Source organism: Copidosoma floridanum, unplaced genomic scaffold (genome assembly GCF_036245765.1).
Source record: "Copidosoma floridanum isolate Cflo_tuat_1 unplaced genomic scaffold, Cflo_Japanese_pri ptg000021l, whole genome shotgun sequence".
In the NCBI taxonomy this organism is placed as follows: Eukaryota; Metazoa; Arthropoda; class Insecta; order Hymenoptera; family Encyrtidae; genus Copidosoma; species Copidosoma floridanum.
The window spans coordinates 30194466-30222357 of NW_028321898.1; the positions used below are offsets into that span (position 1 = coordinate 30194466).

Consider the following 27892-nt stretch of genomic DNA (forward strand, 5'->3'; position numbering starts at 1 on the left):
AGAGGAATAGGAAAAGAAGCAGAATGGGTTTACAGCCGCGCGTCCGAGCACATAAGTATACACATGTAAGAGTAAACATATAGTCTGAAGGTCGGTCTTTGACTTTTTTACCTTATATGTAGACTGTGGTGTATATATACTTACTTACATATACATACCGTAAAAGAGTATCCGTTCATAGATATGTTGGGAGGGGCGCTTGTATACACACATATAGGTACATGTTATGTGCATTGTTTGATTTTGTTTTATTTTTTCAATAGGGTCCAAGGGGTTCGGAAAAAAACGTTTTGGAAGCAGGGATGAAAGAAAAGAAACCACTTACCCGACTTGTGAAGTTTTGAATCATACAGTTGGGAGAGACGAGGCATTCATTTCGATACTTTTTACAGCTGAAACGTTTTTTAAACTGCCTTTGATGTCGGCCTGTGGGCCTACACCTATTATATGTAGGCACAGTAGTGCTTGTGAGATTTGCGTCGCTACAATTCATTTCCAAACCGATTTTTTTCCTTTTCATTTTCTTACCATGGGCCCAAAGTGCAACTTCCGCTTTGCGCCCTCCGGGCCTAAAGTACTTTTCTGCCCTAGGGCCCAAAGTGATTTTCTGGGCGCAAAATTGCACTTTGCGCCCTCGGTAAGAAAAACGTTATACGCGACTCGGGCACCAACCTACAACAAGCGCATGTTTGTACTTTGTGCCCTAGTGACGCAATGTACCATTGTGTGTCTAAAGAAACAATTGCATGTCGGTATTTTTGGAAAAATATGTTTTATAAAAATAACAAGTTGAAACTTTTTATTTTTCGATACGATAAAATACAATAAAAGCTCTAATAATCAAAATACTTTTTGTAAATATACGCTTAAATGTTTTTCAGCAGAGAGTGCACTTGCTCCGAAAATTCTGATATGAAGTCTCGAAAAAAGTAGGGAAAACGATGCGGAGACCGGCACCGGCAAACAAATCGAACAAAAGATCGGCGCCGAAGCCACCCCCGTTTCTTCAGCCACGCGTTCCTTCAACGTTGGCCACACCACCGGCAGGTAGCTCCAACGCGCCGAGACTCGAACCCGAGAGTGGTTGTCGCGCGGCCGCTCAAAGTGGCGTTATGTCGATCGATGCCCCGAGTGCCCCACCGCCAGGTACGTATTTCTCGTGTCCCTGTGTTTATACAGCCAGAGAGGGAAAGAGAGAAATCGGTTGCTTGGCAATGTAGTTCGTGTAATGCCAAGTCGATCAAAGGTCCGAGTGGCGAAGTAACGAAATATATATATATGCCAAATTATAATATGGGTACACGCTATGCGTGGGCGCTATATTTGAATTAACCGTTTGCCCCTTGCGAGAGAGTGATCGGTGTCCGACCCATCGTTTACTTGCGAGGAGGTTGTGTATTACCGATGCAAAAGCTAAGATATATGGTTTACCGAACATCGTTCTCAAATCACGATGTTATTTCACAAGTGCCGCACGAAATGGACAATCATCGTTCACCGTCCAATTGAACAAATTTTATGTAAAAAAAAATCTATGCTCAATATAACACAAGCGACGTATGGTTGTCAGCGTTTCATGATTTAGAAAGACACTTTGCGGCACCAGAGATAATACATATACCTCAAGATTTTGATAAAATTTACTCTTTACTAGATGACACCAAGTTGGCGTATACTTGACAAACTAAACTGCGCACTAACGAGATAAGTTTGCAAAATCAATGAAAAATCGCACCAGGGCAAAACCTATAACAAACACTTGGCAACATTGCTCATGCATGGCTCAACCGTTCTAATAATTATACGTTTGGTTTATTTGACAATTAGGCCGTTCCTCTTCTTCTTATCATGTGAAGCTCAACGTGATTTTACGGTCTTATAAACAGCTGACTCTATAGTTGTAGTATCACTCGACAATATTTCCACTCAAGTATAAAAGTGGGGGGGGGGGTACACAAACGTGTGTTCAGTGTGTGTGTGTGTGTCATTGTACCGAAAAGGGTCCGTTTCGTGGCCCAGGCGATGAATGTAAAAAATCACGATGCAAGAAAAAATGTTAAAAAGATTCAAAGCCATATTGCCTCAGTCATCGAAATCACACGTAATGTACACGCACGTATTACCCACCCGCGCTTACATGTTGCACTTGTATACGTGGGGCTCTACTTTGACAATTGTCGCTGCTTTTACTGCTCTCGAACGCACAGTCTCGAGTCAGCTTTTATACAGCGTGTGTCGTCTTCCCTCGTTTAAATATCGTTATCGTTTTCCTTCGTGCAAGTAAGAAGTACGTTTTTTTTTTTTTTTTTTTTTTTCTCCATTTGGTTATTCTGAATCGATTTTAGGCCGATCGGTAGGAGAGTGAGGTTTTCGAGCTACGTGTTTTTTTTTTTGTTGTTACCGAGGAATTAAAAAAAAAAAAAAAAAGGATAAGGACCTTTGTGATACATTTGCACAGCTGTCGTCTAACGTATACTTGGTTTTTGCTTCTAAGGTTTAATAAACATTTATAGCATATTGGTTCATTTGGATGTATACGAACATTATGTTTTTTCATCAGCGTTATTTTTGTGGTATCTCGGTTTAATTGATTGATTGATAAAATTGATGATGCTTGTGCGTCAGTCGCGTGTTCGGCAGTGAGCAGTGATTTTTTGTTGAAAAATTTACGATTGGTCGAGGAGCAACTGGTTTGGAATACGATGTGCAAAAAATCTTGTGTAATTTTTTTTTTTTATTTCACGGATTAACTTTTTTAATTGTTGGAAAAACAAAAAATTCTCCTACTCGAAAATTTTATCTCGATGAAAAAAAAAAAAAAAAAAAAAAAGATTTGGTTAAAAAGTCAAACGTTGGTGCTAATTGTACACAATATACTCGGAAAAGAAAATGAGGTTGTTTACACTTGTTGCGCGTGTTTACAAAAGATGTGTAAATGAAAAATTTTACTTCCTTATCGTTGACGGTTTTTCAATCGACGTGAATTTAAAAGCGACCCGAACTAGATTTCGACGTTGTTTAAGAACCATAAGCCAGATTATAAAAAATTGTTCAAGTTGTGCCTATCTTTTGGATGAAATATTTTGTTTTTCCGATATTTTATTAAATTATGAAATAACGTTTCACTTCTTTTTTTTTTTTTTACAAATCTTGGGATGTATGCATATAAATATTCTTCAAGTTTCTGTGGATGAAAAAAAAAAAAAAATGTTGGAAGCTCCACGCAAAAAAAAGTTAAAATGAAAAACTTCAATTGATTCCGGAGTAAATAATATTTTTTAATATATTATATTAACAGGAAAAAAAAAAAAAAAAACTTTATGAACCGGTTTCAATCACCCAAACGAGCTACTTGACAGGAGCAATGGGTGTCGTTACAATGCACGATCGCTCACTCTCCGTTTCCTGCTATTTACAGTCGCTGTAGACCCCCGCGACGAGACCGATCAGCTCATCTCGAGGGAAAGGATGAAAAAAAATTTACATTATTGCTTATATGATTAGAGGCAGACTTTTTGTTGCAAGTAAAGCAGTGACACGAGTAAAAAAAAGTCCGTACGAGCGCGCGACATTGTGCCCAGTGACGGTAATTGTACATGAAACGACGAAAGAGGCCAGTGAACGATAAAAATCCGAGGCGCAGGTGAGTTGCGACATCCACGCGTACCCCATATGTACATAAATAGCGCGGATAAAGAGAGATATCGTACACCTTTGGTGTATACCTATATTGCAGTGGTGTAGGCCATACCGATCGGATGGAGGAGCAGTGCCATTACTACGAAACCCCGTGGAAGCTTAAGTTGCGCGCCTTGGGCCGCCAAGTGAGGAAAATCCTGCAGACCTGCAGTCCCATGAGGATGAGGCGAAGGAGGTCGGGGTACACGCGCTTTCGTACCGAGGAGGAGGAGCGCATCAGGTTTTTTTTTTTTTTTTTTTTTTTTTTTTTTTTTTTTCCTACATGTGCTTTTACCGGTGGTTCGGTTGGATCGTTTCGATGTGGAATAACAATGTTTTAAGTGTGTTAATTATGCAATCTCTTGGTATCATCAGCAGGTAGATGTAAGATTTTTTTTTTTTCCTATGTAATTTTTAATTTTTGACAATTTAGATTTATTGGGTAAACAGACAAGATGGTGTGAAATTTACGATTCCGATGGTGTTGAATTTCAAGATGATTAGTACAATTGAGTATATTGCTATAATATGCTCAAGTAAAAAATCGGCGTATTTCTTGTGAATACAATTCATAAGTTGTGGATAAGCTTAAAATGTCTCTCCTTCTCTCTCTTGTTCGAAAGTCTGTAACTTGTTATATTTGCCTGTAACCCATCGATACAATAACTGTACCTATGCGTATTTTGTGCAGGAGAATGGCTCGAGACCACTACGATATTTCCACCCGGGTTGCACTCGCTTATGCACCTTGACCGGGTCTACCTCGATCGTGCCAAGGACGGACTCGAAGGTACGTGTTATTCAATTTCACAGTTTTTCTTCCATCGTGATAATTGGTATTTTACTACGAAATTACACGGAAAAATCAGAGTTCATTGGTTTGTTACAAAAAAAAAAAGTTGAATTTTGCTAAATTGGTTCATTAAAATCAGTAATTTGGTGGCACAATCCAAATTAATATTCTTTATTTTCTTTGTGATGAATGCAATTTGTTCATAAATTGCATATTTTTAATAAATTGCTTCGTCTTGTGGGAATCGAGCTTCCCCATAAAGGCAGCGTTTTGGTTAAAATTAAATTAAACGTAAACAAAAATTTTAAATAAATCTTCTGAATCCGTAATTCGACGTCACAAAATGTTCTGGTAAATAACAAATGAACGAATTTACTGCCAAAGTAAACAACCACAACATGTAACGCGTACATTCGATTGGACGAATCCTCAAAGTATTCGTATAAAAAACGATAAAAAAAATTTTATGAACAAATGGTAAAAAATGGTGAAATTTTCTCCTGACTTTCCCGAAGCAGCGGCGCAAACGTGGGACACGACGAAACGCTACAGATTCACGGACGCGGAGGGCGAGCGGCTCTTCGTGGCCCTGGAAGAATCGAATCCCTGCGGGCGCTTCTGCCTGAGCGGCAGCCACCCCTGGACGTTCCACCTCCTCGACGACACTCACCGCGAAATATTACTTTTCCGGCGCTCGCTGCGCTGCACGAGCTGCTGCTTCCCGTGCTGCCTGCAGGTTGGTGAGGTTTTTTTTTTTTTTTTTTCGCGCCAAGTGAGCACTGGCTTCTTTTTTCTTTTTTGGCTCCAAGTAGCGGCTCATCATTGCACGTGGGTAGGTGCTTATTGGAGGGAGCCGTTGACCGAGTTGACGCACGTGTGCCGCTGTTCATTTTTTTTTTTTTTTTCCAGAAGCTGACGGTGCACGCCAACGGAACGATGTTGGGCTGCGTGACGCAGTGCTGGAATCCCTGCAGGCCGTCCTTTGCGATACGCAACGCGGCCAACGAGACGGTTCTGACGCTCCGGGGACCCTGTGGCTTGCGATGCGCCGGCGATACACAGTTTAAGGTGAGTTGGGTGGTTTTTTCTTTTAATTTTTAATCGTTTCGTGGATTCGTGGAAAAACATTACGTCCCAAAGTTACAGAGAAAATTCATTTATTATAATTTTACATCTCGTACGATAACGTTTTCTTCAATGAATGATCAGTGGATCGTGCACGATGAAACTTTTTATTGAATATTTTATTGGCGTCAACTATATAATCAAGGGCTGAAAGAGGGTAAAGAATGTTAATAAGTTTCATTGAAAGTTTACTGAAGATGAATATATATATATATTTTCAATAATAGTCTCGGAAAATTTTGAAAGTTAAGAGCTGTCAAACGTCAAAAAAAAACAATGTGTTGGCCAGGTACTTCGCTACAAGTGAAATATTAAAAAATAGCAAGTAAAATATCCGATAAAAATCGGATTTCAGCACGTTTTTTTCCTACCTTACGCTACAACCTTCTACGCCATTCATTTTATCGATGACTTTAAAACATATCGACAAATAAAAACATTAAGAGATTACAATATTTTGATGATAATTTGTAATGAGATGACGAAATTTATTATTTTAAACGAGCTTGGACACGAAATAATGATTTTTTTCCCAAAATTATTGAGTTTTACCGGCCATCAATTTTCCGGCACAAAGGACCAAGAAAATAAGTTAACAAAAGCATCATTCGATCGAAATTCCAATATCGATCCGAAAAGACGTGAACTAAAATTTTTCGCGATAATAATCCGACTAAAACACCTGCGCAAAACGTGCACAAAAAAAAAAAAAAAAAAAAAAAAAAAAAAAATTCAAGATAAGACCGAGGAGGATGATCCCTCGCATGCGTAAGCTCAAAAGAAAAAAGTCTCGATCTCATCTTCGATATACAAGGAACCAATATTCCTCGATGCAATAAAACCATACGAGGCACGGCTTAATTGCCCATTTTTTTTTTGCCTGGGGCGTGTGGGCCAAAAATATATTCAACGTACAACATCCTTTTCTCCACCAGGATCTTATCATGTATTTGTATTTTCATGTACCGCGCAATTTCGCAGATAAAGTCGAGCGACGGGAAGCACAGGGTCGGTGCGATTGCCCAAAAATGCACGGGCCTCGCCAGGGAGTTCGTCCAAGATGGGGACTCGGTCCTCGTGGGCTTCCCCAGAGATCTCGACGTCAAAATCAAGGCTGTGCTCCTCGCCGCGTCGCTGTTGCTCGTAAGTACATACATGATGTCAAACGAGCTTTGCCGTGTAATTTTTTTTTTTTTTCACAGGATTACATGTACTTCGAGGATGATTGAAGAAATTGCCTCGAGAGCTGTGGATAAATGATTTTTCGTGACTCATAAGTGATCCGATGTGGTCCTTTGCACGAGAGTGGAAAACAAGGGCTCCAATTTTTTTTTCCCCACAATGCATGTATGTACCTGCGAAAAAGTGCCTAATGGTTATTTTAGTAACACATCGAATTTGTGGACGGTCTTTCCGCAAAATGACAATAACTGTAATATTGTTACGATCTCGTGACGATAGAAAGCGAATTTTTGTAGATTAAATTGTAAATATTTGACGAAAAAATAATGATCGCGAGTGGCAACTTGCGCGTTTTACCACATGTATATTTTCAACTTGCACCAATCGAAGAGAGAAAAAAAAAGACCGGCCCACTAGCTCTGACGTATATACTGATATTACGCAGACCCCCTCGCTCCTATTGGATAGATCGATCGAGTAACCGAATGCTCAGGCCAAGGTGATCGGGCTTTTGGAGTGCACTTCGTTTTTGGCCTATACGCGCGTAGACACGAGAGATTAATTGATTCGTGTCGCATATTTTTTTTTTTTATTTTTTTTTTTAGTGCGTAAGTATCTCTCCGAGAGAAAAAGTGATCGAGGATTCGGTGTGTCCTAGAATGTGTAGAAAAACTCTATTTGTGTGATAAAATAATCATGGAATTATTGCATGGATACATGCGGTGAACTTTTTTGTACGGGAAAGGCCGAATAAAATGATGAAATTATTTTGAGGTGTTTGTCTTTTATTTTTCAATACATCTGGTTTTTCTTCCACTAGATTATCCAATACTTTAGTTTTTACATGCGTACACTCATCATTTTTCACTTATTTTTTTGCCATCATTCGCTATATACTTTCGATTTTCGCTCAGTCGTTTAAATAAACCGTAATATCAACACAAAAGCATGAAAATTTTTAAAAACCATTTTAGATTGTAGAAATTTTGTTGACCTGGAAATTAATTTACTGTTTTTCAATGTACCGGTGCATTCACCTTCTATAGATGACCGAGCGTTAACCTGAAACACATAGTTTTGATTTTTCTCGACTTTTTAAATAGTTTTTATCTCAAGCGTTTCGTTCACCATCGGGAACGATTACACAATCAGGATTTGGACAGCACGAGTGATTACATGCGTTGCATAATTTTTTTGGTATGTATGCTCTTTCCATTTTTAAAATAACAATACTTGATTGGGCGCACAGATAAAAAATGTAAATGAGTAAAAGAAACGAATGGCGAAAATAATAATCAATAATGACAGAACAAAGCGACAGAGCGAGTTGGCAAACACCAAGTGCTTGCACATCACCCAAATTCTCAATGTCTAAGTCAACTAATTTCACTTTAATTAGTATTCACTTGTTTTCTAGTACGTATGTTTATTTTACTTGGTAATTATTTTCTAAACGAACGAGACGCAAAAGCTACACAATGGTGTACGTGTGTGTCCGCCGATAATACAAAAAAGGAGGGAACGAGAAAAAAAAAGTTGTTATAATAAAACTGAGTAAATACTGAAAATCACAACATATAATCGCATAGTACGAGCTGCTCGCGTTATCCTTGAATTTTTTCCCCTTTTTTTTTTAAATATTCTCAATTGATTATAATTTTATCGCCACCTTTCCCCATCCATTGATTCCCCGCTATATCGACAATATATCTCACGTGATATATGTACATCACGTTAATTTTTCATAATGAAATACAAGGAACTCATCGAACTTTTTTTTTGTCTTACGTACACAAGAAAGACACAACGTTAAAGAACGTATACTATTGTTGCACAGATTAGCAAAGGAAATTCAAGCGTTTTTCGTCTGATTACTTTTTATTTCTTATCACGTATCTCCTATTACTAATATTTTTATTATTAACAATTAACAATAATTCGATAAAAGTATCGTTCAACTAACATTTCTATATTCAAGAAATGCTGGGAGAAGCTATACACGCGCATACGGCCTAATTACGCAGAAAGGAAAAAAAAATACATTGCGTAGTTCTATCATGTATACTTATTCGCCAAAAAATTACTATCAATCGTTACACATATTTGTTGCGTAGCCGTATGGATTTGCTATTAAAATTTTTCGATGTTCAACATACAAGTGAGTGCTTATCTTATTTTTAAATTGTCATACTTGTGTACCAGAAGGGGGGAAAACATAAGGACCGGGTAGGAGGATACACGGAGAGTGAGAAGTCCTCGCAGCTCCTAAGAGGATGAACACCTGAAAATGAAGAATAAATTTGAGAAATGCAGGATTATCTTTCTAAATGAAGTTTTCACGAGAGCAAGGCAAAAGCAATTACTTTTTAAAACTTTTTAGAGCTCCTTCTCGATCTTGATCAGCTCGGCAATTCCATCGTGCATTTCCTTGACTGCCTGATATTCGGTGAGACCCAGACGTCTCTTGTTGGAGATGTCGTAAATACCACCCTCGGCTTCGGTGTGTTCACCACGAGTTCCACGGACCTACAGCAAATAATGGTAAACAGTGTTAGTCGACTAATCAACAGCACACGTGAAAAAGTATTTTTTCGAAGTCCCATTGGATTGATGGAGAAAAAAAAAAACGGACACATCTTACCTGAAGATTGAATTTACCAGCAACCTCCTCGAGCTTAGCCTTGTTGGCAGCCAGTTTGGGAACCTTGATGTGCACGGAGGCGCGGACAGTGGTGCCCAAGTTCGTCGGGCAGAAAGTCAAGAAGCCAAAGCGATCGTTGTGGGAGAAGGGCAGCCTCTTCTCGATGTCATTGACGGCCGTCACCAGACGTCGGTACACCTGTCCAAGATCACCGCCCATCTGCATGGAGATGATACGAAGATGATCCTCCTCGTTGCACCAGACGAGGAAGGTCTTGTCGTCGTTGTGGAAGATACCGCGTCCGGTGGGCCAGTATCGGCAAGCGTTGGCAGCCTGCAAGAAACGATCACCCTCCTTGAACAGGAAGTGGTCGTCGATGAGTTTCTGCTGGACTTCTTTGCTCATGCCCGTGAGCGGGTAGAAGGTGCCCTTGAGTTCGCCCTCGAGGCCGGAAAGTGTGCTCGAGACTTTTTCTTCCATTTCCTTGTACTGGGCCTCGGTAAGGCAAGGGTTGAACGGATAACCCTCGAGAGAACGACCGCACCTGACTCGCGTCGATACGATGTACTCGCCCTGAAATTATTGATTTTTACCTTAAATCGTGAGCACTAATTTGATGAGGCGTATTCATTTTTGAAAATATTTCAACCCTTGCTTTTATGGATATTTACGCGAAAAAAAAAAAAAAAAAAAAAAATTCGTTTTTCTTATCTCTCATCCTTGGTAAGTAAAAACGTGCTTTCTACACCTTATTTTCCATTTTTTTTGTCAGTTGAAAAATATGTGCAACTTGAAAATTATTTTTTCTTTGGATACAGATAAAATGATTCGAACGAACGATCTCCGATAATCGGCATGAAAAAAATAGTTGAGAAACAAGCGCAGAGGAGGTTTGTTCGGAGCAGAAAAACAAAAATAATTTACGGTGGGGTCAAGGTTTCCAAGGGTGTCGACATCGCCAAAGTCCTTGGGTGGGTGCTTGTCGGTCTTCTTGAAGCCACCGTGGTAGTCATCGATGATGGGATCAAAGAGCTCGGCGAACAGGGTGTAGGACTCGGCGTCGGGGGCGTAGATGCCGACACCCGAGTCGAGATTCTCGACGCCGGACTGGATGACATCGAGGAGGCTCGAGCCGAACGAGGTCTTTCTCGTCTTTAGGGCATCGAAGACCTCCTTGGTCAGGTACTTCTTCAGAAGGGAATTGCTCTCGGAGCTCTGGAGCTTGGCGAAGCCTGCCTCGAGCTTGTCCAGTGTCGCTTGGTCAATCATTGCTGCTGAGCTGCCTTTGTTTGGACTGAAAAGTATTGAAAGAAAGATTGGTGAGATTATTTTATGTTGAAATTGAAATTGTCAATTCTTGGTCCTCTCGATAAAAACTTAAAAGGCAATTACTACTACTTTTAACCATTTTCCAAACGGGTGAAATATTGGAAAACATTTTTATTACTGGGCATTTTACCTTAATTTATTGGTACACCAGAGAAATCTATATTCTATAAAAAAAAAAAAAAAAGTTGTACTTATTTGAGTGATTTGAAAAATCGATTCACAGAATCAAACAAGTGAAATGACAGCGATTCGGAGATTCGTAAATTATACCGTAACAATAGGATATAGACCCTCCCACCAGCACAGTTGCTCGATAAATGTCGAGTCTCTCTACATGTTGAATGAAAAATGAAAATCGTGCACGAAAACAGCCGATGAGATAAAAATAAAAGGAAAATAAGACGTAACTCGATGGATTTCAAAACACCTCCCACGCACTCAATACACACGATAACTCCATTCGATACCACGACTGAGGGGAAAAAAAAAGAGGAAGGAAGGAGTTGCCAGAAGTCACGTATTTGTGTCAGAGCACCTACGCGGACTTCCTGGCGAGCCGAATAAGGCAAGTCTAGCGCGTCCCGACAACACGTTGGCTAGCCTACTAGACGGTACACGACGAGATTTTTAACGTCCACAACCTGACGTGCCTCTGTAGGTAATATACAAGTACGAACTCGATTCCTGCCGTGTGCCTACTTACTTTTTGCTGGCGATAACTTTCTGAACCCCCCTCCCACCTACCCTTTTTCTTGTATTTTTCACTTAGTCAAGTTTTAGGGGTGGGCGTTGTGGAATTCGATTTAAATTAACACGACATGACATCTTCAGGCTGAAACTTTGATACTAGTCTTGTGAAGCTGAGGTGATGTATAATCCTTTTTAGGGGTCTAGGGTAAGTATTTAAGCGTATTTTTCTACTCAACAGTACAAAAAGTAAAAGTGCTATAACGGAGTGATAAAATAACCAATGAATTGATGACATTGCAAGTGCCAACTTCCGGATCCCCGGTCATCGGTCGAAAAAAAAAATAACTACAGTTGCGCCGGATGGAAGAAATATTCGGGATAAACGCAACCGTTATTAGCAAAGGGAATATCTTACATAAAAATCACTAGTGCTACTCCAAAAAAAAAGGTTTTTTTTTTTTCATAGTAGCTGTGTCGAACGCTAATAAATTAAAATTAGTAAATTAAAATATCAAAATGTTTCTAATTGGTTAAATCATGTTTTTGGGCCATACATCTACACGAACACATTTTTGCTGTTACTGTACACTTTTTTAGTTATTAAAAAAATATAATCCGATTCATTAATTATCTTATTAGTGATCATGATTATTTTCTCTTGTAATATATTTTTTGGAAGAAAAAAAAAAAAAATTTATTTTTCTCTCTTATACAAATTCTATAATCACATCACCACAGCGTGAACTAATTATACATGTGTTTGGTGTTTTTCAAAGGTATGGAACATTTATGGTGACAACTATATTTTTACCTTACCGCGTTCCCGTACTGTAAAACGCAAAACACTAATTACCTCATCGTCCGAATGGTAAAGCTCTTTTGTATCAAAAACTCGACAAACGTCGAAATACCGCACATGACGTGACGAGAAAATGAAGGAGAGAAAAAAATTGTAGGCACAGAATACGCGCACAAATCATGCGGTACAGCGCTTATGTGATGGAGAAGTCACATGCGGGAAAATCGGCCGCAGTAGATGTACGTACCCAATATATATATGCCAGTACATTGACAGTTTTATTAAAGCACACGGAGTAACCAACGATGCCTCAATGTATTATATACACGCACACACGTACATTGCGCAATCATCTAATAGCTCATCTCCCTGTATTAAACACGGGTATCCTATACACACGAATAAAAGAGGAGTGGACTATTATTCTCGAATTTTTTAACGATGTGTGTCATTCGTACGTGTGAAATATAGGGATAAAAAACTAATTTTCGTACAAAAGGAAGTTGTTGGGATCTCTGTAGCGATGAAGAGGAGCGTGAGAACCGGAGACGGATTTAGCACTCGGAAGAGCTTCCTTCAATTTGCTATTGCAGAGATTAACGTTTGAGCTCCCAATAAGCAGTAAGAGTTTGGCAAGTTTTAATGCTGCGGTAGTCAATATTGTGTGTCATCAATTTTTTTTTTTTTTTATAGCATATACGAATTGTTGCTTTTTTGCGTGAAAGTGCAAGGTGAACGTATACTTTCACACACGCGCACACTTTACATTATTTCACTCAATGTTAAAATACAAGATTTTGTATAAAAAAAAAAAAAAATCTGTTCACCAAGTAAATCATCGACTCGTGTTGGATGTGTGATTATTTTTTTTTCACACAAGTACTACAGGAGGCTACGCTAATTCTCGAACTTTAACAAAACATTAATCTTTGATAATTAAAAAAAAAAAAATTACTTGCTTTAAAAATATCAGTCTTGAGCTATATCACACAACGATTAATTAAGGCTTCAAAGAGAAATAAGAAATGACGGGGATGGAGCGCACAATAGGTTATCAATTATTACTATGATTCCGTTAATTACACCCTACTAAAATTAAAGTGCAGCAATTTGCGCGGTGCAGCCAAAGAATATTAAGAAAACATAAATCTCCTACGTCTTTCACGTATATATATATATACATTTCCAAGCTTGCAAGTTCAAGTTCGTCCAAGACGCCTTGAATAATAAAAGTCATCTTTAATAATGAAAAAAAACAGCCTTGCTGAAATACCGCATAAATATAAACTTGGCGCATCGATTTTCAGCGTACACTGAGAAATTAAGAGAGACAAAAATTATGAGGTACTAGTGTAATATCGTACCTCTCTCGGCAATAACTACTTCCCGATTCGTATGAAAAAAAAAAAAAAAAAAAATCAACAAACGCACGTTATAAAAGCAGTTCAAACCCAATATATTATTATACGTGATTGTAGAGTTGACAAAAATTTGAGAATTCACGATACCGAACGTCTATACAGATTCGCACCGTAAAAAAATTCAAGTAAATTATTCTTTCACCGAATGTCAAGTACAGCCCAACGAATACCACGCGAGTACAAAGAGAAAGAAAAAAAAAAAAGACGAGTCCGCGATTCTCGGTCGAGTGCAGCTTTGATGCGCGGAATCGTCGGGGATTACAAAATTAATGGCACGCCGTCTAAATTCTCAGCTCTCATCTCGTGAGTGGGGGTGGGAGAAGGAATCTCTTGATCCGACCACTTACACCCCCCACTCTTTTGTGAGAGCCAATCTCGCAATTGCCGAGACCAATGTTGTGCTAACAATGTTACACTGCTGCGAGACGACGCCGATACACGGTAAAAAATACGTTCACTACTCATTATGTACTTATCGAGGTAAAAAAAAAAAGGAACCAACAGGTACGATACAATCAGTTCGCACAAAGCGTCCAATTTGTCGCTGATGTCACAGTTTGTGTTTATGATGGAGCGCTATCGCGCCTCACCTAAATTTGTAGTTTCACAAGGAGGACCAGATAGCGAGGAGGCGGGGGATAAGAAAAACTCTACATGTGGCCCATGATATTATATACGTACTCGTCGCTCGTAGTGGTGTCCTTGGACGTGCACCCACCCATGATTTCGACTTATCTCGATGAGAAAACAAACTCAGCCGACAGAGGCACGCGGCGCGACCGCACTCGCTATACGAAACGACGCGACACTGCAGCTGAAAATTGTACGCGCGTCCGCCGTCGATTTATGCACTCGTGACAACAATGACAAGCTCAGGCTCGACTGTCACACAGGTTTGACGTTTCCATCGGAGCCGATAAGCACGCCCGAGTATGTATATACATATATTATGCGCGACCGGGTGTTTACACACGGAGTCTATAGCACCGCTTTACACTGTCCTTCGCCAACTGTGCCAACTATATATTATTGAACCAACTAGGCGAGTTTTGCAAGCATCGGAGTTGAGGAAAAAAAAAAAAAAATCGACTTTTTCACACGAAAGTGCGGTAGGACCGCCGTCAGCGCATCTCCGCCGGGCGAAAGGGGTGTGGTTGTAGCCGGCGCGGCGCTCTCTTTCCCGGAGAAAAATCGCACTTTTTGCTGCACCCCCGTGTAGTATCTATTTCTCGCAACTTTGCGCGTACCACTTTCCTCGGTTGTGTTTATTCATACCCATGAAAAAAAAAAGAAAAAAACAAAAACAAAAAAACGCGTGGGATTCGATATCGAAATAAAAAAAAGGGAGGGAGGGGCGCAGAGACACGCACAAGCCGCTTGCGAATGAAAAAGTTTACATTTTAAGAAAAATGAAAAAGTTCACACGGGAGCGTCCCCGCTGCACTTGCAAGATCGGCACTGTCCTCCGCGACGAGGGAAAAAGAAAAAAATCTCTATTCTTTCGTTGGCGATCGGGAGCGACAAAAGCAGCGTCGCGGCCAAGAGACACCCGTGCGCTACAGTCTCTACGCTATCACTAAGCGTGTGCGAGCATACCGCCGGGCGCGTGTGCGGGAGGACACACCGATTGCTCTACGCGCCGTCGCTACATTATATATAACATACAAACTATATACTTCTTCGCAGGATATATATGTAAGCCATGGTCCCCCCCCCTTGCCTCGACTATTTTGCTCCACGGGGTGCGTGCGCCCGAGGAGGCTGTACTACAGTATACATGATACATACACGCGTAAGGGTGTGACGGAGAAATAGGGCGATGGTGGCGCGATCGCGAGGATAAAAAAATTAGGGAGCCTAACGAGGGGTGGAATCGTCGTATGCGCGTTCATATAGGGGTAAGGGCGCGTTACCATGTGCTTTTTGGGTATAATATATGGTTGTACGGTCGAGCCATTGACACGTCTTTTGTTGTTCATCAAAGAGTCGCGTGTGAACACGATCGGACGATTGCGTGGGTGAAAAGAAGGGACCTTTTTTTCTTTTCTTCGGCATAATATATGCTAATTACAAAGATGCGGCGAGCACTCGTCATGTTATAGTACGATGAAACAATCGATGTGGAATAGGAGCGCGTGCGATTATAATCCAACACGCAATGTTACATTCAACGTGAAACCCCATCAGCGGCGGGGGGGGGGGTAATAGTATCGATGGAAAAAAAACGAGAGAGAAATGAGGATGCAATAAAACGAAAGCCATTGGAGTCGCGAAGAGACAAACAATCGAGCCAAAGGTCTCGGGATGAGCTGATGGAATCCTTGAGAGACCGGAAACTCCCTGGAGAAATACGCAACAGGGGAGGGGGGGGGGGTAAGGTACAATTTTATTTATGAAAAGGGAAAAACCAATTACACCTTGTAGTCGATGCCACCGCGATCCTTTATTATCAATAATAAATAAATGAAAAAAAAAAAAAAAAAAAAACTGTAGGGAGGATGCTGCTCTCGCGAGTATACCCCAAGCCCGGGGACATGATGCTTTTACACCATAGGGTGGGGCCGGGACGGGAAGCTCCAGGCTCTTCCGTGCTATATATATATGAAAATGCGATGGGAGTAGGAAGAGGAAGGATTCCCGGTCGATATTACGCACTCCCGGCAAGCAGCAGGAGAGGAGCAACTCTCACACACACACCGGCCGGTGCTTTTCCTCCCTCGCGTGCGCGCGTGCGCAATTGCTGATGGGTTGTACGGTAATGCAATTGCGTGCCTCCGCTATCGGCTCCTCGTCCGGCGGTGATGCTTTCGCGGCTCTCCGGCCGTATATATATATGTATGTATGTATACGTTGGCCGATGTAATTATTGCGAGCAAACTCGACAAGGGGCGAGGGGGTAGTAGCTCTTTTGGTCCGTGCCGGTGGTAATTTGCGCGAGTATTATTCACTGTACAGTGAGTGAAGAGTCGTATCTCGCAGCGAAAAAATTATTTAGTCTTGTTTAGTCTTATTTTGAGAAAAACAGCCTCGTCACGGAAAACAAAACGAGTATTTTTTTGGATGAATAATTTTCTTTCGATTTTCTTACTTCATCCTATATAGCAGGATGCTAGAATGAAAGGTAATTTTTTTTTTCTTTTTTCATACATATTGAGAGTTATCTCTCGCTTCTGAAATAATTTTCATTTCACTTGCAAGTAATTGTGATCAAAGTCACATGGAAATTTAGTAACTATATCAGCTAAAGATTGGATATTATTATTTTTTGTTTAATAAAAGTAAAATAAACAGATGGTATTTTCTTACGTTGTAATACAAGTGGGTTTAGGTAAAAATTAACATTAATGAAAGGAGGATCGTCTTTGTCATGAATCCTATAGGTATATTTGTCTATTAGCTCTGTATGGGAGGCCTTCGTGCTTTCATATGATAATATACTGATAGTCCTATACGAGTGATGGAATCAGCACGCGATACAAGGGCGTTCGATAATTACCTAGAGTACCTCTATCGAGGCGCTGTGACAGAAAATGTTAAAAACGACTCCGGTGATGGACAAAATTAAATCGTTGCACGGGAATAAAGGACAGTACTGCGGGGATTAATACAAGATATTTTTCTTTTTTTTTTGCTTAACGTAGAGCAATATTTTTTTTAATTTTATCTGATGATGAAGCCAACTTGTTTTCTCACGAAAAATTCATGCATTTTTTAATCTAGCAGTAACGAAGGAGTTTCGTAATTTTACGAGCTCACGTGATAAATAGTAGTAATAATAACCAGAAAAATTTTGGGACGTAAAAATAAAGAAAAGGCTGACGAAGAAGAGGTGCAGCAATGGCATCAATTAGGGGATATTAAAAACTTTGTAAAAATAATATAGCCACTCCTGCGTCATATTTTTCGTTTTTATTTCTTTTATTTTTTTTTGGAATACGATGCGTCACTATGTTAGATGCACTTCTTCGCGCGATCTAATTATCTTTGAAACTATTTTTACGTCATTGAGAACTAACTATGGACTGAATGTTTTTTCTGCGCAACTGGGTGACTTTACATACAGTGCTTATAACGATTTTTTTTTCCCTCACTCTTCATTATTAAATATATACCTGAATGCATTGTTCATACGCTTACACTTCCCCCCTGTGTAAATTCCGAGACATGACTATTTTTTATTTGAAAATGTCTCTCTCTTAAGCTGCAATAAATGTTCTTATTTTTTACATTTGTAATTAGCTGCCCTATTAAATGTAAATCCTAAATGTTAAAATGATTAAATTACCTTCAACTCTTTTTTTTTCTACTTTTTTTAAAGACTGTTTTTACCTTTACTAATCACTAAAATTGTAGATATTCTTCTTAAGTTTGTTTTTTTCTTCTCCAACAATCATATCTTTTAGTTTAGGGGGGGGGGGTTAGTTTCGATTGGATAAAAGAATGCGTAAGAGGATACATGGTGCACGCGTTGAGTCACAAGCTGCTTTACTGTCCAACGTGTCTTATGTGCGGCGCAGTTATCGCAATACCTATCTGTACTGAGAATTGGATAGTTTGTTCCTTGACTATTGTACACATACAACTGTTTGAGAAAACTGAGATGTTCAAGAAAGAGCATCCGGCCAGTATTTGCTCGAGACAGAGGTATATTGAATTTCTTGCGGATGATTTTTTTTGACAACTGCGTTCCGAAAGTACTGATGTATTGAGCACTTTTTCCATGATCCGATTTGCCGAACGCACCACCACTTTTGTCAAGGATATAAGCAATGGATACTTTCTGCTTAGGTATGGCCATAAGATTTGTTACAAATATTCCTAATATCAATAAACGAGTGTTTTATTTAAAATTCAACTGTGGGCACGGAATAATTTACCTGACTTTGTAATAAAATAAAGGAAACGTCAGGACATTGACAACATGGTAAAAATTACCGTAAAATAGAAGGTTTAACGTTTTACTGAAACACAATTAAGAATCGTCCTCGTAGTTCCATAACAAATGATCGCACACTGCAAAACATTTGTAATAGACAGATCTCATTAACTTGAAAAGGGCAACGCACTAAACGAAAATTGCCTGACAACGGAAAAGAAAAGCTCAGTCGAGCAGAAAGATGCGGTTCATATCTTACGTAACGAAGGATGTTAACAAGTGAAAACAAAGCGCAGTCGCGATAGCGACAATCGGCAGCGTTAAACGAAGCACTCGGAGAGAGAGAGAGAGAGACAAGAGAACAGAGGAGGCATCGTCACTGATAATATGTATATTATTTGTATACACATGTGTAGGTACCCATGTAGGAGTAGAAAATGAATAATGCATTGGGTCGGTATATACCTAAACGAGCTAAACGACGAGTAGCAGCTGCAACATCTGTTGGAGGGTCGCCCGTGCTGGCTTGGATTCGCAGTGGACGGGCTCTTGGAGAAAAATCGTGGGCACTGGTGGCGGAGGATGACGATACAGCTGCCGCCGAGGCTGGCGATTCGGTGGCGAGCGGCTGCAGTCATTGACCCAAGCGTGGAATGCGTGCGAGGGACACGCGAACTGTCCTCCTCCCCCTTTATTGAAAATGCAAGATGAGGGGGTGGGTTTTTTTTTTATTTTTTTATTTATTTTTTTTTTTTACTTCAAAAGGTATGTATTGTCTGCCTCGTGGTATCGTATTTATTTCAATATAATCAAGTACCCAAATGGATCCTAGCAAATGGAAAATAGTGCTGCGAGTGAGTAGACTAAACTAAAATAGTAACACCACAACATATAATATGAATTTGGTACCCAAGCAATGCCGATAACCAGGAGCTCTGTAACGAGAAGACTCGCAGTAGCAGAGCCCTAGTTTACCATGGTCTGATTAGAAAAATTACTAACTCACCCCTCAAAATAATATATTTTTTAACATTATTTTTTCAACTCGTGTACATGATATTATACTTAAATTTGATTCTTCTACTATCGGAATGAGGATAAGATTTTAAAATCAGCTCTGTTCGGTCGATAAAGTCAACCTCCTTGCGCGATCCGCTCAAAGTCACTCAAGTATTAAGTAAAAAGCAAATGCAGAACGTCAATTTATGACGTATTATATACCTTCGCACAAAATTCAAAGATCGAGTCAATTAACGAAAGGCGAGACATCCGACGCTTGTTCGTTTAAATACAGCAGCAGTAGCGTCTTAAACTCGTACACTAAATAACAAAAATAGAGAAGCGCTTAACCACGCGAAGCAAGAGAGAAGTGATTAATGCCATGTTTATGATTCTAAATCGACCGGCACGTCTTGAAAGAACTTGATCAACAAAACCTCGTATATTTATACTCTACAGCTGTATATATTTTACACGAGATTAGTGCATTACCTCCCGAACAATAGTTAGACTGAATGTACAAGATTTTCGTAGGATATAGTACGATCGAGTATACATCGGGATGAATGTTGCAAGATTTATGTATTTTCAACATATACTATCTGTATGAAAGATGGTTTGTGCGAAATGGGTTTAGTGTTTATTTTGCCTAAAAAAAAAAATAGATAATCAAAGTATCGATAAAATATAAATAAAAAAGTATAAACGAATTGCCGTCGGTTGGTGAAACGAAACTACTGGGTCGCGATGCCATCTTATCCGTCCTCCCCTTGGTATACAGTGTGCACACATATGTATATATATTTATCTCACCACCTGGCGATCGATTCCCACCCACCTGCGCAACATACCCTAGAGGGTCAAGGTCAGGCATGCGCAGACCAAGGTCATACGACACGCGCACTTATTAATAAGTTGCTTCTAGTCCCCTTTTTCTCCGATTCTTCTCGCACCTTGCACTTTTTAAACCTGGTAACACAAAAGAACTTCTCGACAATCGCTGCTTTTACTACTACTACAATTGTAGATATTTTGTAATGACTTTGATGTAGCCTTTTTTTACTACTTTTTTTTTTGTTTTTGGTGAGTAGTGAAATGCAACTACTGTCACGTCATCTACGACTTGTTTTTTTTTTGGAGTTACATTTTTCCATAATTCAATGAAACCTGTCAGTTTGTTTGGCCACAAACAATATTTCAATACTTAAATTCTCAGATAAGACATACAAATAAATACAAAAATCTATTAGATTCCGTATTCGGGAAACGAAAACAAATAAATCAACACGAGACACAGCCTTGTTTCATGTGATACATTTGTGGTTTGAGCTTTAAAATATTATACAAACCTGCACACTTCGTTAAAAATGTGAGGTTTTTTTTTTTCCGACGATCAGCTATTTTACTATTTTAAAATAATTTCTTGATATTTCTGAATCCCTCGTGCACGTGATTTAAATGCTCGAGCACACGCTCCAAGCTTGTTCCGAGTATTTTTAGATTTTGCTGATTTTAAGGACGATTCAAACACTTTAAACGAGGCTTTAAAAATTAATTTTAAAATTATATTTAACGTTAACGCTAAAAAGGAGTTGTGTTATTTTGAGTGGAGATCAAGTGTGTTTTTGTTTTTCAAGGATAGTAACAAAAAAGTTCTTGAGGATCAAACATTAGTATTTTATCGTTATTTGAACAAATATGTTTGACAGTAAATGTCGTAAGATTCAATTCGTAGATGATAGTTAAAAACCTTTTTTTTTGGAACTCGATTTACATCAAAATTGATATAAATTATAATGTTCGTATTTATACCATTAAAAGAATATTAGATATGACCTCGCATACTCGATCCTCCTTCATCATTACACTTTTTCTTGTTTTATACATTGTAGGGCTGATTTTAATCAAAGCGTTACCTTGATGATACTCGAAGCATTCGATTTCCTCGAGGTAATGACGTACTCGAGCATATAAATGTATACACCTACAGTCAACTAGATACAAGCTTGGATGATTTTCCGAAAAGTGCAGGTATTGAAAAACTGCTCACGAGATTCAATTTCGTCAAATAAAAAAATCAATACGCCAGTAGTACGAGAAAAAAAACTGCAACTCAAGAGCACGTGTGCCAACTTCTGTTCCAAGACAGCTACAAATAAGCATTTTGCCTCCTTCCTCCTCGGCAGAAATGCAGAGAAGGAAATTTAATGTCCCGGCGTCTAGACACGAGAAATTAAAAAAAAAAAAAAAAAAAAACTAAGAGCGCAATTACGAGTTTATGAGTGCATGCGTGTTTTTTCCTAGCCATATGAATCACGTATCGGTATGGACGCGTCTGGTTTTGACTCGGAATCAATTGGAGTATCGATCCGCGCGAGTACATGCGTATATAACATTTGTATATAAAATGCAAATCGAGTGGTATACATCACTTTCATTTAAACACGCAATGAATTGGCACGAGCAGTCCAAGCAATGTTCATGTATGGTATCCGACTCGAGTTCCAAGCAATTCATTAAAAATTGAAAAAACAAAGACTTTTGTACCCTTTACCGGAATGCAAAAACAAATATCCATTGTAGTCGTCGCGACGGGGTCGTTGCTCCTTGAATTCTCGCAAAGGTATAAAAGGCAATTACGTTGGCCAAAGGGAAAGAGACAACGAAGCATCTTCTCCATAGGTTGCGTAGACACGAGAATTGTCGCACGAAAATAGAAAGAGCTGCTGCCAACGCTCCTGAGGTATATGATAATAATAACTATAATAACGATCGCGATGACGGTCGCAGCAGAGGACTGTGAACTCTTCTTCTTCGCACACCGGGGGATTTTCGGATTTTCTATTTCTACACGCGAGAGCTTCCGCCTCGGGAGTGGTGCGTACAGTTTTGTCTAGGTCTGTATTATTTTCGTGCGTATGGATGTTATTTCGAGGGAGGAAGACTGTTCTGGTGAAATTGAAATGCAACGCTGCTGGTTTTTTTTCGTTTTTCGGGCAATATGTTGATAACGCTGTTGAAGTCGAAACTGTTTTCTTCATGTAAATTGATTTTTTTTAAAAAGATTAGTTTGATCAAAACTATGACATTTGGGGTTTTTTTTTTTTCTTGTCTGTTTACTTGGCGCTCTTTCGTGTCGGTTTAATCGATGAGTCATTTCTAGAGCTGACATGCTCGTACTGTCGAGAAAGTAAATCCATACGTGCCGGGTAATAAAAGCGTCTACAAGTACACCGACCATAAGCACGACTTGGTCTATTTTAGTAACTCTTACAAGGGGATATAAGTATATGATACAACACGACAATCGATTTTCTCATATTCCCCGACACAAGTTTTGTAGAGCAATAACAACACCTGGCACGATAATGGAGTGTGGTTTTAATCGACAATTGACGCCGTAGCGGAGTAAATATTTTGACCAGTAAAACATGGCTATGTGGCCAGAGAGGCGCGTTGCGCAACCTCTTCCCCAACGACGGGAGAGTCACAGGCCAACAATGGCATCGTAAAACGCGAACGTATATGTAGGAAGCGAGCATTGTATATCTGCAAGCACAGCCTCGCCCTTTTGCCAATAATAGAAATTCAAGCTTGCGCACCCGATTTTGTGAACGCTGCAACGAGGGATTTATTGGCTGCTAATGAATGGCTTTGCGAGCCTCGTCCCGAGGTAAAAACTATTTCGCGCGCCGACACTTGTAAGGTCCAATAAGGAATTAACAAGTTGTCGGGATCAATTAATTTTCGACTCCAAATGCTTCTCAGGATGGATTTACGTATATGCAGACTCCCGGAGCTATTGGTCTCGAGGGAGATTAAATCGGCGCGTGATTAGGACTGTGTCTTTGTTTCATGATCAAGTTGTAAAAGTGTTCGAGTTACCTATCAGTTTTCACGACTACAATTTCCCATCGAAATCATCAAAATTGCGTACTATTCGAACCACTACCAAAGAACTACAACGACCGAGCGACGGTGATAAAAATTCTCATGGTATGAACAACGCAAAACGTTTAAAAAAAAAAGGGGGGAGGGGACTAGTGGATTTTTTGCGCGCATCATTGCACGTGCATGTAAAAAAAGGAAGCGAGCGAGAAAAAAGAGAGAGAGAGACTGAGAAACAGAAGCAAGACCGGCAACTATCAATTTCCGTTTCGAATTACCAAACGGGCTCGTTAGGCGCACCAGTGCGAGCCGTTTTTGATGCGAATCTCCGGTGGGGGTCTGGTCGAGCGCGACAATGGCCAGACGACAAAAGCACGTTATGGGTCATGTTCGCGCAAGTTCAGATCAATTGTCCAAGGGATGCCCGGAAAACCGCTTTTCTTACCGCGAATACTCACTCTACACCAACCAATATAATCGTGTTACACAAGATTTTTTTTCTTTTTTTTCTTCATCTCGGTAAGATTACACGACACAAGTGAGAGAATATCTGAATTTAAATACCAAGTCATACTACCATTGTGGCAAAATAATTTTTTTTTTGAAAGTCGGACAAAAATTATTTACAATTCCTATACTAGAATTGCACAAGTAGTTTTTATCAAGGTACAATATAAGACCGTTTGATTTGACGAGTGAAAAAATTGTTTTACAGAAATTGCAATATTTTTATCAATAAAAACGAGTGATCCGCGTGATCGACAATAGACTCTCACGTGATGTTGAAAATAAAATAAAAGTATAATTCAATTGCATACGAGGAAAGGACAGTTTAATTAACGTCAGTTTCTGTAAAGTATCCACATAAGCGGGTGAGTAACAGAGAGAGAGACAGAGCGCCTGCTCGACGACACCCCTGCCTTGGCTGCAAGCAAAAGCAAGCACTGCAGCTTCGAGAGAGAGAGGCTCTCGGGGTTACGTAACCAACACACCCGCTGCGCCCATTTTGCGGACTCTCGTCGAAAATGAACCTTTCCTCGCGTGGCAGTCCTCGGCACTTACCACCTTACTTTGCATATAAATGAGACCTCCTCACTCCTCGAAGGCCCCTAGTATACAGATCGCACGAACGAGTATTAGAGGTCACTGGCCGAGGACTCGTTTCTGCAAGAGTTGCGTGATTGCGAGCTGTTGGGATTAGTCATCAGCAACCACGCAAATTCCGTGCAATGTGGCGTTGCTTCAGATTTCGAGTTGTGGTTGCTCCACAAGCATCGAACCACTTCTTTTTGAATCAGATGATTTATACCTACACGTCGGTTTGGTCTGATTGAGGGTATTAGACGCGACGAAATAGTATACGGTTTCGCACGTTATCACACCGCGTTTCTACAAATTCAACAATTAATTCATATACGTACGATAACGCGACAACGAGTCAATTAGTACGTACAAACGATAAATTATCGATCAATTTACGTATCATGTGTTTCAAAAGCGACATCGAAGGGGCTAAAGCTTCGTTAAAATTAGCCCGTCAAGCGTCTCGTCTATATACAGCTGATCAAACAAAGTCGAGCCGCAAGAACAATTAAATGCAATGTCGCTTCAAATGGAACGTGGCCAGATAAATCGTCCCTCGGCGCATATCCGCTCGACTGATCGAACCATCCAAGGGTAGGGTTTAAAACGCATGGTCAATCAAAGAAAACATATACACGAGGGAGAAGGAAAAGAATTGGGTAAGTAAATCGTGCTCGACTGGTGTGTGCGTGGCGGGGTTTTTACGAGCGCGGGATCTCAGCGTACCTAACGCGCTGGCGATGTTATGCCACACAACTCCGAGCCACGCCATAATAAGGCGGAGGCGCTGTAAAGAATCCCGCGGCGAAAAAAAAAAAAAAAAAAAAAAAAAAGTCAATTACCCCGCGGAATTGCAAAAAAGGGGATGGGGCGGGTTTGTATTTAAAAATTGTAATTGGTCATGAATATCATCAATTGTCAAATTAACTTTTGCTATTGCAAGATACTTAATGGGTTGCCGTTTGATCGCGGACCGTAATAACGTGACTTGTGGGTCGCGCGTGTGTAAGTACATGCGAACGAACAAGTAGTAAAAAGAACTCGTGTGATTTATTGGCCTGCTTTCTTTCGTTTAATCGATCGGATGAGTATCCGTCGTTGCGCTGAACGTTTGTTAATACAAGGTTACATCCAACCGTATAATTTTTCAACCAAAACACGGATAACCCTAATCATTAGCGCGAATCGACGGAGGCAGCGAGGCATGACAAAACACGAGACAGCTCGTGAATTATTACACCATCGGCAGTGGGAGGGAAGCTTGAAGGGGTGACAACAATGTGTGTATAGAGGGGGGGACGCCCAATCGTTATTTCGGATCGAGGCGAGCGGAGCGAAAAAGAAAATAGACCGGCCGTAGCGTCGACCTTGCCCTCCTGCGCGATGGGCTCCTCTCTCTGCTCAATGTCTTGACGTATATACCTACTGTTTTTTACGATTTCCCAATTTCTATAACGGCACATACTTATTCAGGTGCTTTTTTTTATCACAATACTAATCGCTAATGGCAACACAGGTATCCGAGGAAAAGTGGTGGAGTTTCGTTGTTGAAAAGAACAAAAAAATTATATTTTAATGATACGAGTTTTCGTGTTACGAAAGCCAGCTTAGATGATTTATGATTGGGGCGTGTAATGCACAGACCAGTGACCGGTGCTGGGACTGTTGAGCTTCGTCATTGTAGTTACTTAAATGCGAGTGTCGGGATTCCTGTTGGAATTATTCTCCTCGTGTGATGAACGTAAAATTTAATGGGCGGAAGTCAAAGTGGGTAATATAGGGGCTCGCGAGGATTTATCATATTTCGCCTCCACCTGGTCGTACATACCGTTGAGTCACAAAGTTACGCAACTCTAGAGTATTCCTTGATTAAATCGCTCGGTAATTTTTTTTAATTGAAAAAAAGTTCCATCGTTCAATGTGAAAACGTGTTTTTGATTCGTTATAATAGAAAAAAAAATGTAAACGCTCATCGTACCGAAGGAATCACAATAGAGCAATTGTTACAACGGAAATACAATTAGAAAAAAAATAACTTCTCTGACCGTATGATCCTTCGATCGTTTGAAAAGATAAGCAACGGTTAAAAAAAGGTTCCGTTCCGAGAATTCGATACATTCGAAGCATCCGGGCATCTCAACGGTTATCCTTTCGAACAAAAGGCTGAGTCACCGCCCACGAGCGCTATGTTCTACGGAACTACTGTGTCAAGGAGAAAAAAAAAATGTTCCGACGTGGCCTTTTGATTCTGCAGCATAAACTACCCTTAGAAAAACTAATATTCATAATTCCATGCGGTAATATTTTTTCCACCGAATCAGAAGTATTACTCACTCACATATTTTTCCGAGATGTCATTACTGACGATGCGGCATTAATTGCTTAGCGTAAGATGTAGACGTAACCGAGCCTCGTAATCGATCAGATATATATAAAGCGACACGTCACCTGCGCCAAAGTATACTTACTGTGTAAATAGTATTCGAAGGTTTTCACTGTAAATATAGCAACAAATCGATACTTTTAATCTAATCGCGGGATCAACTTTGGCGCGCACATAATTCGAAACTTGTCGAGACAAAAAAAATAACCTGATAAATGTAAGAACACTTTTTCACTACGATGCCGAGCGAATCTCCTGCTCAAGTTAGACGCGTCCAAAATTCCTTGCACACAAAGAAAAAAAAATCGATGCATCGATACACGTAGATATAGGTATGTGTGTGTGTGCGGTTCCATAATTTTTTGCACTACACGGAGGGTTCAACAGTTTGGAAGAAAAACCTACTCAAGGCCAATCGGAAAAATCCCCTGCAAAAATAAGCGATGCATAAAAATTTACGGTCTCGCGCAACGGAGGCATCCGCAGCGTCCGAGACAGGGAAACGGGATAACTGATCTCACGTGCTAAGGGGTGGGGTTATTCATCGCGTCTCGCGGGAGTCATATTCGCGGCAGCAGCGCACGTGTCCTCGCACTTTTTAAACTAGATTTACACTGTGTAAGAAAGTACCTCGTAAGTGTGTTTATACTAAAATCATCAATGTGAATATATCTCGTAAAAATTTAACACCAAGACAACATTTATACATTTACGATCGACTCAATGACCACCAAGATCAGTGAAGATTAACGCAAAAGCACAACACTCATCCTGCACAGCATGGAGTTGTTGGGTGTACTTATTATTGTACAAGTAGAAAAGTGATGTAATAATTGCTGGATGAAAAAAAAAAATCCACTCACCTTAGAACTGAAGTAAGATGACGCGAAACAAAGCGCCGCGTAGAGGTTAGCCGGTTAACTGTAGCACAGCAGACTAGAGAGCGAGGACGGTTCACACGGCAAGGGAGACGTCGAGCTAACGCGCGAGCCAGGGACGTAATGC

General features: G+C 40.0%; 2 protein-coding genes and 1 long non-coding RNA gene across 5 annotated transcripts; 2 read left to right on the forward strand and 1 right to left on the reverse strand.

Annotated features, from left to right (window-relative positions):
* The first annotated feature begins 889 nt into the window (after nucleotides 1-889).
* Nucleotides 890-8113, forward strand: LOC106647664 (phospholipid scramblase 2). Its single transcript, XM_089594853.1, has 7 exons — nucleotides 890-1146; nucleotides 4370-4468; nucleotides 4987-5207; nucleotides 5381-5539; nucleotides 6578-6739; nucleotides 6799-6821; nucleotides 7681-8113. Exons 1-7 carry the CDS (start codon nucleotides 942-944, stop codon nucleotides 7709-7711), a joined length of 900 nt encoding a protein of 299 aa, XP_089450979.1. The 5' UTR covers nucleotides 890-941; the 3' UTR covers nucleotides 7712-8113.
* LOC149374270 (uncharacterized) lies at nucleotides 3497-4185 on the forward strand. The gene is made up of 3 exons (XR_016293161.1): nucleotides 3497-3643; nucleotides 3737-3919; nucleotides 4112-4185. It is a non-coding gene; the product is annotated as an uncharacterized LOC149374270 (long non-coding RNA).
* Nucleotides 7543-27892, reverse strand: Argk1 (Arginine kinase 1). 3 transcript variants are annotated; one of them, XM_089594498.1, is made up of 5 exons: nucleotides 27751-27892; nucleotides 10344-10713; nucleotides 9420-9992; nucleotides 9142-9304; nucleotides 7543-9059 (listed from the first exon to the last, which is right to left on the reverse strand). In XM_089594498.1, exons 2-4 carry the CDS (start codon nucleotides 10686-10688, stop codon nucleotides 9155-9157), a joined length of 1068 nt encoding a protein of 355 aa, XP_089450624.1. In that variant the 5' UTR covers nucleotides 10689-10713; nucleotides 27751-27892; the 3' UTR covers nucleotides 7543-9059; nucleotides 9142-9154. The 3 variants fall into 3 exon arrangements, with proteins under 3 accessions (XP_089450624.1, XP_014219843.1, XP_089450622.1); XM_014364357.3 differs by lacking the exon at nucleotides 27751-27892 and adding an exon at nucleotides 19000-19169; XM_089594496.1 differs by lacking the exon at nucleotides 27751-27892 and adding an exon at nucleotides 14340-14395.